The sequence below is a fragment of the Chondrus crispus genome, genomic scaffold, assembly GCF_000350225.1.
Source record: "Chondrus crispus Stackhouse genomic scaffold, scaffold_230, whole genome shotgun sequence".
Lineage (NCBI taxonomy): Eukaryota > Rhodophyta > Florideophyceae > Gigartinales > Gigartinaceae > Chondrus > Chondrus crispus.
The window spans coordinates 80,125-91,639 of NW_005179107.1; the positions used below are offsets into that span (position 1 = coordinate 80,125).

Sequence of the window (11,515 nt, forward strand, 5' to 3'; positions counted from 1 at the left end):
TGCTCCCCAGATGGCGTCGCTATCCTGGATGAAGAAATTGTAGAAAGGCTAAACCCATTTAGCAGTATTGACAATCATAATGTTACTGGAAACATGGAAGTACTTGCATCTGTCGAAATCAAGACCAAGGTGACTGCACGAAGTTTAGCGAGCTCTATCTCTTTGTCATCTGGCGATCCTGTGCTTTGTACAGTTGGTGACGAGCTATTCAAAAAATTTGTCGCGAAGGAGCACATGGCTCAAATGTTACAGCAAGTGATAATTCTAGGCCTGCAATACTCTTTCTACCTTGTTGCTTCTGAAACTGGCGTGTTGTATACAGTGCTTATCCACTGGTCTCCGGATATCATTGAAACATGTCTTGCCGTCTTAAAGTTCACTTGTGGTCCAGTTGTGTCATGGGCATACGAGGAGGGCGCACCAATACCGCAGTTTGTAAGTAGTGAACAACGCCCTGTTATTTCTTCGAGGCATTCGTTTTGGAAAATGATTGATACCCATGTCAAGGTACACGGCCCATTTGTGCCTTTGAAGCTATTCAAGCATGCTTCACAGAGTTTCTATTCTAAGACAAAAGCAGGCGTCGACGGTGCTACTCAGCAAAGAGCAATACTGCGATGCTCAACTTCTCACTTCAAGTGGGAACAGAAGCTTATCTCGCAGACTCTTAAAACGCTGGCAATTAACGCATTTATTGGTTGGCGCATGTTTCAAAGAGAAGACTTGTTGGAGTCATCTGACACATTTCGTTCACTAGACCACTATCGTAACCTTCTAAACAAGGTGCAATCTACTGCTGACTTCATGTTTGATGTCTCGCTGGAACTGCTAAACCATGCTGCTAACATTCTGGTTGACAACCAGAATGACACCGGTATCCTAGGAGTGGGCGAGGCTGTATCAGCTACAGAACTCGACCGGCTTATGTCTCTTGCATTTAATCGAAAGAAAAACCGCATCAAATTTTTTAACAGCACTGACGGTGCACTGTTACGTCTCACTGTTCGTGGCCATGTACCAATGCAGCCTGGGGCGCTCAAATACTGCGCAATGTGCCGGAATCACAGAAACGGGTTTCGAGGTCACAAATCCTCTTTTTCCTGCCGAATGTGCTCGGTTTATCTATGTGTAAGAACATTTATAGGTCTTCGGAAGAGTTGTTGGGACATTTGGCACTCTGTGAAGCTTTTAAAACCGAGAAAGACACCAGCTTCTTTGCCTCAAATCAGCAGCACAAACAGTTCAATTGGTCACGACGCAGGGGGCGGCAGCTACGAGGAAACGGAGAGTAGTGTGCTTTTAGGTACACAAGAACAAAGTCTAATTGTCGGTGTCAGAACAGGAAACCCGGTTAATTTGTCGACAGGGGCGGTGAATTTGTCGCCAGGGGATGTTCTATCGCCCGACAGTGTGCCTGGATCAGATGCTATTTTACCAGCATCTGAAAGAAGAACGAGAAGCTCACCCTCTACTGCTGCAAGAAGGCTACAAAGCGCAGGTTCAAGTGCTGAAAAAAGACCGCGCACCACAACAGCAAGTAGACGTCCGACTAGAGACAGTGGCAGTGAGCAGATTGTGGGGGGTTCCGTGAGAAGAAGCGTTCGCAGGAGGGGCAGTCAGCAATAAGAAACGTAAAATGATATCTAAAACCCGTTGATTCTGTGCTTGAAAAGGGGTTTTAGCTGTGTGAAGTATACTTCATATAAGGTATATGTGAAGTATACTTCACATAACCGTTTTTCGAGCGTTCTCGAGAGTCTTCGAATGGCAATGTTGTGACTCATATATCTCTTCAGATTTTTATTCAAACAAGACCGCCCTTTTGGGGGTGGATAGAGTAAGGCTTTTCTGTGCGGCAACGTAAGAAGTTTTGAAAAAAGCTTCAACGGGGGCAAGTACAAGCACTCAGAAATTTATGTGAAGTATACTTCACATAACTTCCTGGCATTAGGGATATACGGACTGCAACAGCCACATATTATAATAATGGCGAGAAGCAAAACATTTGCATGTCACAACATAAAATATCAATTTTCACTTAAACTTGAGATCACGTGACCTCAATTCACCTGGAGAATAATATGTACCACAATTTAACTAGCCTTCAGAAGATATGAGGAAGTCCAAATGGAAAGAGCTGAGTTTACGCTACTGCTCATCCGCGGTCGCGGGCCAACTGAAGTTATTTGACATTCAAACCCCACAGGTTTAGTTGCACCATGCTCCCCAGCGTTACGATGCAAACACCCACTCCGCTCGTTGACGAGTTGCCGACAGACCTATGGATTTTCGGGTACGGTTCTTTAGTGTGGAAAAATAGCGATGTGCCCCATGTAGAGTCCAAGTTTTGTTTCGTTAAAGGATATAAGCGTCGTGCCTGGCAGGGCAGTACCGATCATCGAGGCACTGTCGATGCTCCAGGAAGAGTCTTCAGTATATATACTAAAGCAGACTTTGACGTTATGGGGATCGCGGCTGAGGATAGCGCAGAGCTACACCCGCACTCTGATGATGCCTGGCGTGTGAGCGGACTTGCTCTCAAAGTTACAACGGAGCATCGCAAACAGGTACGTCCTCCCTTCTGCACTTGCCTTGCGCACTTCCATGATCTCAAGATGTTTAGCTGCGAATACGTCACATGAGTGTCGTGCTTTTCAACACTAAACAGTTTGTCAACGTAATCTGTCTGTAGTGGGTCCGATTTGTGCAGAAAAGGATGAGGTTGTACCTTTGCACATGGATATCGTGAAACCACGTTCTGACTAAGGCTAATCGGATAATGTACTTACACAGGTCATCGAGTCTCTTAATGTAAGGGAGATTGATGGATATGAGCCAACGTGGCTGCCATTGCATGTTGACTTTGCCGGCAGTGGGGACTCTCGTATGTTTGTCCCTCGTGCTCTTACGTATATAGCATCACCGTCCAACCCTCGTTTCCTCGGGTTTGCTCCGCACAAGGAAATTGCTCAACATGTTTCCCTTTGCAGTGGCATGTCTGGGCACAATACCGATTATATTCTCAACCTAAGCGATGCTTTACATACGACCGGACTTTCGGATCCACATATCACAGTAATTGCCAATATTCTTCGCGCTCAACGAAATGCATCATGAGCTGCGGCGAATTCCGTAGAGGTTCATATATAATGGAAATGATATTAAGGGCATCATCATATAGAAGGGTGCTGAATAAGCCCTGTTTCTTATAGATGTACATGAGCAACCGACAAGGAGGCTGTTGGCAGCTATCAGATTCAAGATCTCTCTTAGACACCGCTCTGGCCTTTTTCTGAAGTGAACTTGATATGCTTCTCAACATTGTCTATTCCTACGGATGGCTTTGTACTTGCCAAGGCTAAGTCAAAGTCATGTCTCGACACGATGGGGACATGAAGCTCTTCTGGTGAGACAGACATCAGCGACATTTGCTGACCCTCTGGATCCCCTGGAGAGCAGGGTGCCAATCGCTTGACCATACCTTGCCCCTCTTCCTCCACCATGATCCATTTGAAAAATTCTGCATTTTGCAGAGTACGAACTGGCTGCATAATAGCGTCGCGGACGAGGATACCGATGTCAGCACCAGAATAACCCTTAGTGGCGGTGCCTAGTTCGTTAAAGTCATTCTCCGTCAAATTGTGGGGTGTATTGCCCAGATGGATTTTGAACATTCCAGACCGTGCATGCTCTTCAGGGAGCGGAATGTACACACGCCTTTCCATACGACGTAAGAGAGCGTCATCTAGACCCCAGGGAATATTTGTTGCTCCGAGCAGCAAGACTCCATCCGTGGACTTCCCTACACCGTCCATCTGGACGAGGAATTCTGTCTTTATCCGGCGAGAGCTTTCCGACTCATTGTCACTCCTACTGCTCACAAGAGCATCAATTTCATCAATAAAGATGATTGCTTTACCCGCCTTACGAGCCATAGCGAAAAGCTCCTTTACAAGTTTTTCACTCTCTCCCTGCCATTTGGAGACAAGATCACTAGAGGAAATGGAGAAAAACTTTGCGTCTGCTTCAGTGGCAACTGCTTTTGCAAGATAACTCTTGCCTGTACCAGGAGGTCCGTAGAGTAGAATGCCTTTCCACGGCCTCCTTTTTCCGACAAACATCTGTGGGAACTTTTGCGGCAGAATGACGGCCTCTTTCAAGGCGTCCTTTGCACCTTCGAGACCAGCTACATCATCCCACTTCACATTTGGCTTTTCAGTGAGAACAGCACCGCCCAACTGGTTTTGAAGCTTATCCTCTTCATTCTCCTCGTTTTTCTTTTCCTTTTTCTTACTAGTCGTAGCTGCACCCGAACTAGACGAGCCGTCTCCACCCCCACCCCCATTCCTCTGTGTCTCATCATACTTTTCCAGCCATTCCTTCATAACCTCCGCCCTGTCGACATAGGAATTAATCTTAGAGCGGAGAACCTGCTTAGTCTTGTCATTCTTCTCATACTTCAGGGCGGTGTAGTAGTAGTCGATAGCGCGTAGATAGCTGTTCTTGGCGTTGTCGTACTTCTCAGGGTCATTGGCCTTGCAAGCCGCGCGATCATAGTCGATTGCTTTCTGTGCGTGGGTGACGCCTTGGTCAATGAACGTGCGAGTATCTCCCATTTTCGCAGGTGCAGAACGCGATCGCTATGAAATCGTTGGGTTCCGCGTGAATAAAAGAAGGAACGGAAAGGGAATGTGGAGAAAGTCTCGACGTGCATGAAAATGGAGAAGAAACTTTGCTTGTTGCTGCAAGAGTTTATGTATGCCTTTTGCAGACGAAGAAAATGACAAAGTCGTGCTGTCGCAGAAGTGCGAACAGTCAAGGGGATTTCGTCTTTGTCCGCGGTCGTCACAAGTGTTGGAACCTCAGCTCTGCGAGTGCATGACCTTGACACATAATTTTTCTGTATTGCGTGGTGCCCAGCGATGAGAGTGGGCAACAATAATATTTTTAGCACATAATATTACACTATTTATGAAAAAATTGGACTGGGGCTGACCAGCCATGTATAGTATACAGTACATGGCTGGTAGTGCCCCAGTCCAGATTCAGGAAAGTGGCATTGCTGCCCCAAGCATGGACAAACCCAGAGCAGCTCTTGGGCAGAAGAGTTACTCCGGTCCCCTGCCCAGCAAGCACCCTTTCTGACACATGGACATGCTGAGAGTGTGATGCAACGCTTATCAAAAATGATTCCGTTAGACAGCGGTGATACTGTATTGTTACCTACTGTGAATGTATTGCAGGTGCCCTGACGCACTTATCGTAAACTTTACTGTACCTCTGTAACACACACCGTGCAAGACAACCATCAGAAAGTGCATATGCGGAGACAAGATTCCCCCCGCCCTCCCCAAAACAACCCTTTCGAAACCTCTCTTCTTTTGGAGTGCATTCGGATAACAAGTTGCAGCGAGTCGAGGTATGTACAGGCAGGTCTACACCCACTGCAATGTTGCCTATATCGTTTCGAAAACGGGAAACGTCGCACCCAAGTGTGACGCAGTCCAACTCCCCGTCTTCTCTCCCGGCGAACACCATGTCTCTCTTCGCCTGGCTCATTGTTAGCTCAGATGTTCTTTGATGCCTCTCCGGCCAATAAGCGTTGTAAAACAGGTGCCTTTCCTTGTACTGTATCTTGAGACCTCCCGTTCCACAAACTTTTCAGTCGGATACGGCCGTTCACCTCCATTGCTTTAAACATTCAAAAAAAACACAGGAACAATAGACTCGTGAGGTTCCCTGTACAGTGTGTATATTACCGCTCAAGAAAGCGCCGCCTTGCGAAGGTCGTGTTCGTGCCCTTCGAAAAAGTAGGAGAGCAGGATCGCGAGATCTCAGATTTCGCATAAAACATAAATTTAGAGCTCGCCTAGTTTTCCGTCTAGAACGGCATTCCAACAAGATAGCAATTCTTCTTCTTGTCACATGCAGTAAACTGTAGACGCACTGTAACTTTACTCTCTTGATCATACACGTCGTCGTTCTCGTCACTTTGACCTCGTCCTCCGCGCCGGAATCGAAACGGTTGGCTTCCAAAAACTCAAATATTATACTCTGTATAACTCAGCTCTGGGAGTATCAAGCTATGACAAGGTGCAGATTTCTTCGCTTCTTTTGGCGAAAAAAACAAAACCAAAAAAATGTTAACAGTGTGTCACTTAACATGAGCTGCCGCCTACTGATGCAGAAAAAGCAGAATTCGAAAGTGTGGTGTTTGTTGCGAAATGAACTCCTTGAAGAGGTGGCGGAGGTCAGCTAATGGTCAGCCCATCTGAACCGCTTTTCAGTTAGGTCTTTCACCCTCGAACATAGACATTCAAGACTTGTCTTAACAGGGCCGTGTTGCTTTGTTTCTGCACTAGACGAAGTTTTGCCTCATGTCAGGTGCAAGTACTTCAAAGTTTCTCAAGATGAATAAGCGAGCGCGTTTTGTATCTTTTTTGACAATGAACCCGCAGAGCCTTTCAGAGCACCCTCAGGGGCCTCCTACTAAGAGCGTTTTAGCCCTGCATTTTGGCCAGTTTAAGAGATGTTGGAGACTTTCTCTCAGGAGGTCGCATGTGCGGACGTGCAAAAAGTTTTCTGGAAAGAATGCCTCTTTTTACCTATTTTTGTGACAATTTTGACGACTAATTCATGGCGTGCTCGAGATACTATTTTCTCATTCAATTTCGCAACCAGACGCTCCAACTGGTTAAATGGAGAGGAAGGTGATGTGCCTGGCATTGGCCTCAACCAGACAAATTTCTCCATCCTCTCCCAGATTTTGCCGTATGGGCCACGCAACACGTCATCACATCACTCTTAGTCCAGCGCGACCTCAGCCGCGGCCGCCTCTCCTCCACCGGAAATACTGAAGCATCGCACCCTTGCGTGCGTCAAGACAACCTCAAATTGAGCCCTCGCCTTCCGCACCGCAAGCAATGTGCCCCTCGTGCTAATGAGAAGTAACATTCCCGGCGCCCTGAATGCCTCCTGGAACTTGCTGTTATGCCTGTCGCCTTTCTTGTCCGGGTGGCCTTGCTCCTCGCTGGAGCTGGGGCTCTTCATATCTGTCATCACGTACGTCATCTCTTTCCGTTGTCCGATTTGTTTTTGTTTTGTTTCTTCCCCGCGGATGTGTTGTGTTTCACATTGCCGATGTATGTGCCTATAGGTACGGTGCTAAACGTTTTGTTTACTTCGCCCTCGTAGAATGACTTTCACGCTCGGTACACACAGATAAACAAGTACAACTCTCACTGCCATGCTCAAGATGCGGAGGATGGCAATTGTTTTTCCTCACTGGCCAGGCTCCAGTCCGCCATGAAGGTACGCAACTGACATCCTGCACATTCTCGTTGCTCTCTTTTGCTTTCATCGTTCTGCAACTCGTCAAAATTCTAATTTCTTGCTCACATGATAACCCATACAACACAGATGGCAGACTGCGATGTACGGGTCTTCGCCGGTGATTTCGTGCAGGGCTCCATTTACGACTCCGTCTTCGGCACTGGCCTCGCCATAGCAGCCTACAACGCGGTCGGCTACGACATTGTTACATTTGGAAACCACGAATTTGACAATGGCGCGCAACCAGTCTACGACACAATTCTGGGGACTCCCAACATAACATGGCTTTCTTCCAACGTCTTCTTCGACTCCGCGCCTCCAGGTTTGTCTATCAAGCGAGTTCACGAGGCTGCCGACATCTGTTGGATATCCGCCCTTACGCAATCCACAGTAGACATTTCGAGCCCCGGCCCAAGCGTATTTATCCATGACCCGGTCTCTGCCATGTACGATGCGCTTGCGTCTTGCTCGCAGACTGATAACGTCGTTGCCGTCACCCATGTGGGCTATGAACAAGATGTAGAGTTGTGCCACGCAGTGCCTGAGCTCGACCTTATCATCGGCGGTCATTCTCATACAGACTTATCTGAAGGACCGTACCCGTCCCCAGTCCGGCGTGAGGATGGGTCTATTTGCTGGGTGGTCACGGCTTCAGCCTATGGAAGGTATCTCGGCGTGCTCAACGCTTCTTTTAAGGATGGAAAGCTCAAGGTTGAAGCAGATACTTATCTGCCACTTGACAACCGCGTTCCACTCGATGCCGAAGTCAATGCTATGATTGGAGGCTACACAGAGCGACTAGCGGCTTCAGTGAAGCAAGTCATCGGCTACTCTAATTCACCGATTGATGGTTCGCGCTCATCATGCCGTTCACGAGAATGCGCCATGGGGAATCTGGTGTGTGATGCGATGCTGGCGTACGCAGGTCCTAAGCAGGGCGCTGACATATGCATTCAAAACGGGGGCGGTTTACGCGCCTCCATTGACAAGGGCGATGTGACAATCGAAGAAGTCTTTGAGGTTTTGCCGTTTGGATTGGTGCATACTGTGTTCAAGGTGCCCGGGGCGGGTCTCGTTCAGGCGCTGGAAATTGGTTTTTGCGCTATGGACAACACGGACGCTTCAGGGCGATTTCCGCAGGTTGGTGGAATGGCTGTGACAGTTGATTATTCGAAGCCCTCTGGGAAACGAGTAGTGAGTGTTGTTATCGGCGACGAAGCCGTTGACAATGAACGGATTTATACGGTTGTCACAAACTCGTTCTTGGCAGGTGGGGGAGACAACTACAAGTGGGACGGTGCGACCGATTTTGAAATTGATGGCATTGGGCTTGACAAACTAACAGGAGATTATATTCGAGCTCATAACCCGTACAGTCCAGCAACAGAAGGAAGAATACGAAACATTGCTAACATTGCTGTGGCAAAGCAGCAGCCATTGAAACCCGACATAGAAAATGTCTTTAACCACAATGTAGAGTACTTGTAAAGAAACTATCCGCTGTACAGACTTAAAAAATCGATGCCCAAAGACTTTTGTGACTAGATTTTATGTACTGGACTCGTGGATTCTGTGCTAATGCGCAAAATCTGTTTGTACCGACCTGAAGCGTTTGTCCCGTCCTCGTGACTTTTTTGCAAAATGCCACCCCCCCTGCTTGCATTGCATCTCATAACTCGGATGCATTGGCCCACGTTGGTGTACATATCCAGGTGATCTAGGTGGAGCATCTCGAAGAGATATTGAGCATTCGCTTGTGATATATAGTATGAATTTACAAGTCAATAATAAGAATGCGACCTGGGTAGTGCGAATATGTATATCCGGCGCTCTACTCTACACGCTAACTGCACTGCTACAGCTCTTGCCCCACTAAAAGTGAATACAAGCGGAAAACTGCGTGCTCATGCATGTCGGTTCCGTACCCGACAGACCCTCCGCATCCTCCACACCCAGAGCCCTGACGAACGCTACGAAAGGATCACGATCCGTCCTGGCCCTTGTTTTCGGTGAAAGTGCGATATCTTTCGATCATGTCTCGCGCGACAGACGGTTTGGTGCTCGTCATGGCGAGGTCAAAGTCCAAGCACTTGACGGCCGGCGGGAGAATATCGTTCTCGTCAAGCTTCTTGAAAGCGGTTTGGACCGCGCCCGTGGCGTCGCGCGGGCACGGGGTGTGCTTTGTGGACTTTTTCCTGCCCTCCTTGACGGTGACTTTTTTAAAGTGCGTCGCATTGGTCACAACGCGCACCGGCTCCATGGCGGCATCGCGCACCAACATGGCCAGGTCGCTCGGCGAGTAGCCGTCGCACTCGTTGGCAATATTCTCGATCTCCTGCAACGTGATATCGTGCTCAACGGTTCTCAGGCCGACCTCCAAAATATGCGCGCGCGACGCCGCATCCGGCAAGCCGATGTAAACGCGGCGGTCGATCCTGCTCAACAGCGCGTCATCGAGTTGCCACGGGACGCGGCTGGCGGCGATGAACAGGACGCCATCATCGCCGGCCTTCCGCAAGGCCATAAGCTCATCTAACAGCTGGGCGCGGGCCTGTCGAAACTTGATAGAGTTGGCGCCCGTCAAGGTGACACCCAGGGCCTCCTCAAACTCCGAAATGTACAGCACGGCGCGCGGCTTCCTCTTGACGGTATCAAAGAGCATGCGCACGCCGGCGGCGCCTGCCGTGGCCATGAGCTCTAGGACCTCCTGCATGGGGGGCATAAACAGGGCGGCGTCGTAGGCGGCGGCGGCGGCGTCCGCCAGCACGCGCTTGCCGCAGGCCGGGGGGCCGTACAGCAGGACGGACCTCCAGCGCTGGCGGCGGCCGGTGAAAAAGGTGGGCAGGTGGTGCGGCAGCGTGGTGGCCTCGCGGAGCACGTCCTTCGCAATGGACAGACCCGCGACGTCGTCCCAGGAGGCCGAGGGCGCGCGCTTACCCGACGACAGCAGGGCGTCGACCTGGGCCGCGAGTTTGTCCGCGGGCGGGGGGAGGTCGAGGGCAGGGGGCGGGTCGGCGGAGACGTTGGCGGAGGAGGTGTTGGCGGAGTTGTTGGCGGAGGGAGTGGTGGCGGCAGAGTTTTTGGCGGCGGTATTGTAGGTGGAGGAGTTGTTGGTGGAAGAATTGTTGGCCGGTTCGGGGGACGAGAGGTACGCGGGGTTGGGCTGCGGCCCACCGATGTCGAGTTCCTCTAGCGAGCGATCGGGGTCGTCGTCGGGGTTGTCGGGCAGCAGGTCGGACGGGATGGAACCGCGGCTGGCGAGGCTGGGGTTGTAGGGCAGCACGCGCCTGACGAGGGACCTCTTCCTTGCCAGACGCTCCTGCTCCTGGCGGGCGTGGTAGGTGGCCAGCCAGTGTTTCATGACGTGGCAGCGGGCGATGTAGTCGTTGATGCGGGCGTGCAGCAGCGGGATGAAGGTCTGGTCGTGCTCGAGACTCAGGGCCTCGCGGTACAGCTCGATGGCCTTTTGGTAGTTGGCCTCTGCGCGCTCGTACATGGCCGGGTTGTTGGTGCTGCAGGCGTTCTCGTCGCTCTCGACGGCGAACTTGGAGTACGTCATGCCCTTCTGGATTAGATCTCTCGCCAGTGCGGCCATGGTGCATGGGCGTAGGGGGGGGGGGGTTGAAGGGGGGGGGGGTGGGGGGGTTGGGGGGGGTGTAAAGTTGCGAGAGGGAGGGGGCTGTCCAGGAAAAAGTGCTCTGGAGCGAAAAGGGTCATAAACGGACAGCAGTGGGGAAGCGGCCAAACAGGGGTACGTGCATGCGAGCGGAGCGTGTAGCAGAAAGATGTGAAAAAAAAACAGCAGACGTGTGTGTACCATACTGAGCGGAGAAAGGCGGAGCGGGGCCATTCCGCCCCCCGCGGTTGGATGTTGACAACAGCGTCGTACGCGGTGTGGGCGGCTTCATTGCGGGGTGCTGGAAAAAAGGGGCGCCGCGCAACGCCACCGCGCGCACGACATGCGCCGCCTGTATGTAAAGTTTATACAGTCGAGCGCGGCTCGCGCCGCGCGCAACGCGAGAGACGGGGGCGCGTCTACCCCCCACCGGCGCGCGGCGGCGGCGGCGGCGGCGGAACATACTTGTACAGTACAGCGCGCGCGCAGGGGGGGGGGTGGTCTCCGCGCGGGCGCGTAGCTGCGCGTGGTTGCGCGGCGGGGGCGGGCTGGACTAGGATCCGCTTG

General features: G+C 50.9%; 3 protein-coding genes; 1 reads left to right on the plus strand and 2 right to left on the minus strand.

Annotated features, from left to right (window-relative positions):
* Window positions 1–3,006: 3,006 nt before the first annotated feature.
* On the minus strand, window positions 3,007–4,616 carry CHC_T00008459001 (Vacuolar protein sorting 4b). XM_005715785.1 is given in 2 exon segments: window positions 3,007–3,269; window positions 3,270–4,616. The coding sequence occupies 1 exon segment, from the start codon at window positions 4,614–4,616 to the stop codon at window positions 3,270–3,272; it is 1,347 nt and encodes a 448-aa protein (XP_005715842.1). The 3' UTR covers window positions 3,007–3,269.
* A 2,339-nt stretch (window positions 4,617–6,955) lies between these two features.
* On the plus strand, window positions 6,956–8,850 carry CHC_T00004442001 (hypothetical protein). XM_005715786.1 is given in 5 exon segments: window positions 6,956–6,990; window positions 6,991–7,062; window positions 7,195–7,311; window positions 7,420–8,820; window positions 8,821–8,850. The coding sequence occupies 3 exon segments, from the start codon at window positions 6,991–6,993 to the stop codon at window positions 8,818–8,820; spliced, it is 1,590 nt and encodes a 529-aa protein (XP_005715843.1). The 5' UTR covers window positions 6,956–6,990; the 3' UTR covers window positions 8,821–8,850.
* Window positions 8,851–9,313: 463 nt separating this feature from the next.
* Window positions 9,314–10,927, minus strand: CHC_T00004443001 (hypothetical protein). Its single transcript, XM_005715787.1, has one exon. It carries the CDS (start codon window positions 10,925–10,927, stop codon window positions 9,314–9,316), a length of 1,614 nt encoding a protein of 537 aa, XP_005715844.1.
* Between the last annotated feature and the right edge of the window lie 588 nt (window positions 10,928–11,515).

Excerpts from the sequence above, each read along its gene's own strand:
- CHC_T00004442001 (XM_005715786.1), top strand. The coding sequence starts at position 6,991 with ATGCCTGTCGCCTTTCTTGTCCGGGTGGCCTTGCTCCTCGCTGGAGCT. Across the intron at positions 7,063-7,194 it reads CTCTTCATATCTGTCATCAC|AATGACTTTCACGCTCGGTA; the intron begins GTACGTCATCTC and ends TCGCCCTCGTAG. Across the intron at positions 7,312-7,419 it reads GGCTCCAGTCCGCCATGAAG|ATGGCAGACTGCGATGTACG; the intron begins GTACGCAACTGA and ends CATACAACACAG.
- CHC_T00004443001 (XM_005715787.1), bottom strand. The coding sequence starts at position 10,927 with ATGGCCGCACTGGCGAGAGATCTAATCCAGAAGGGCATGACGTACTCC.
- CHC_T00008459001 (XM_005715785.1), bottom strand. The coding sequence starts at position 4,616 with ATGGGAGATACTCGCACGTTCATTGACCAAGGCGTCACCCACGCACAG.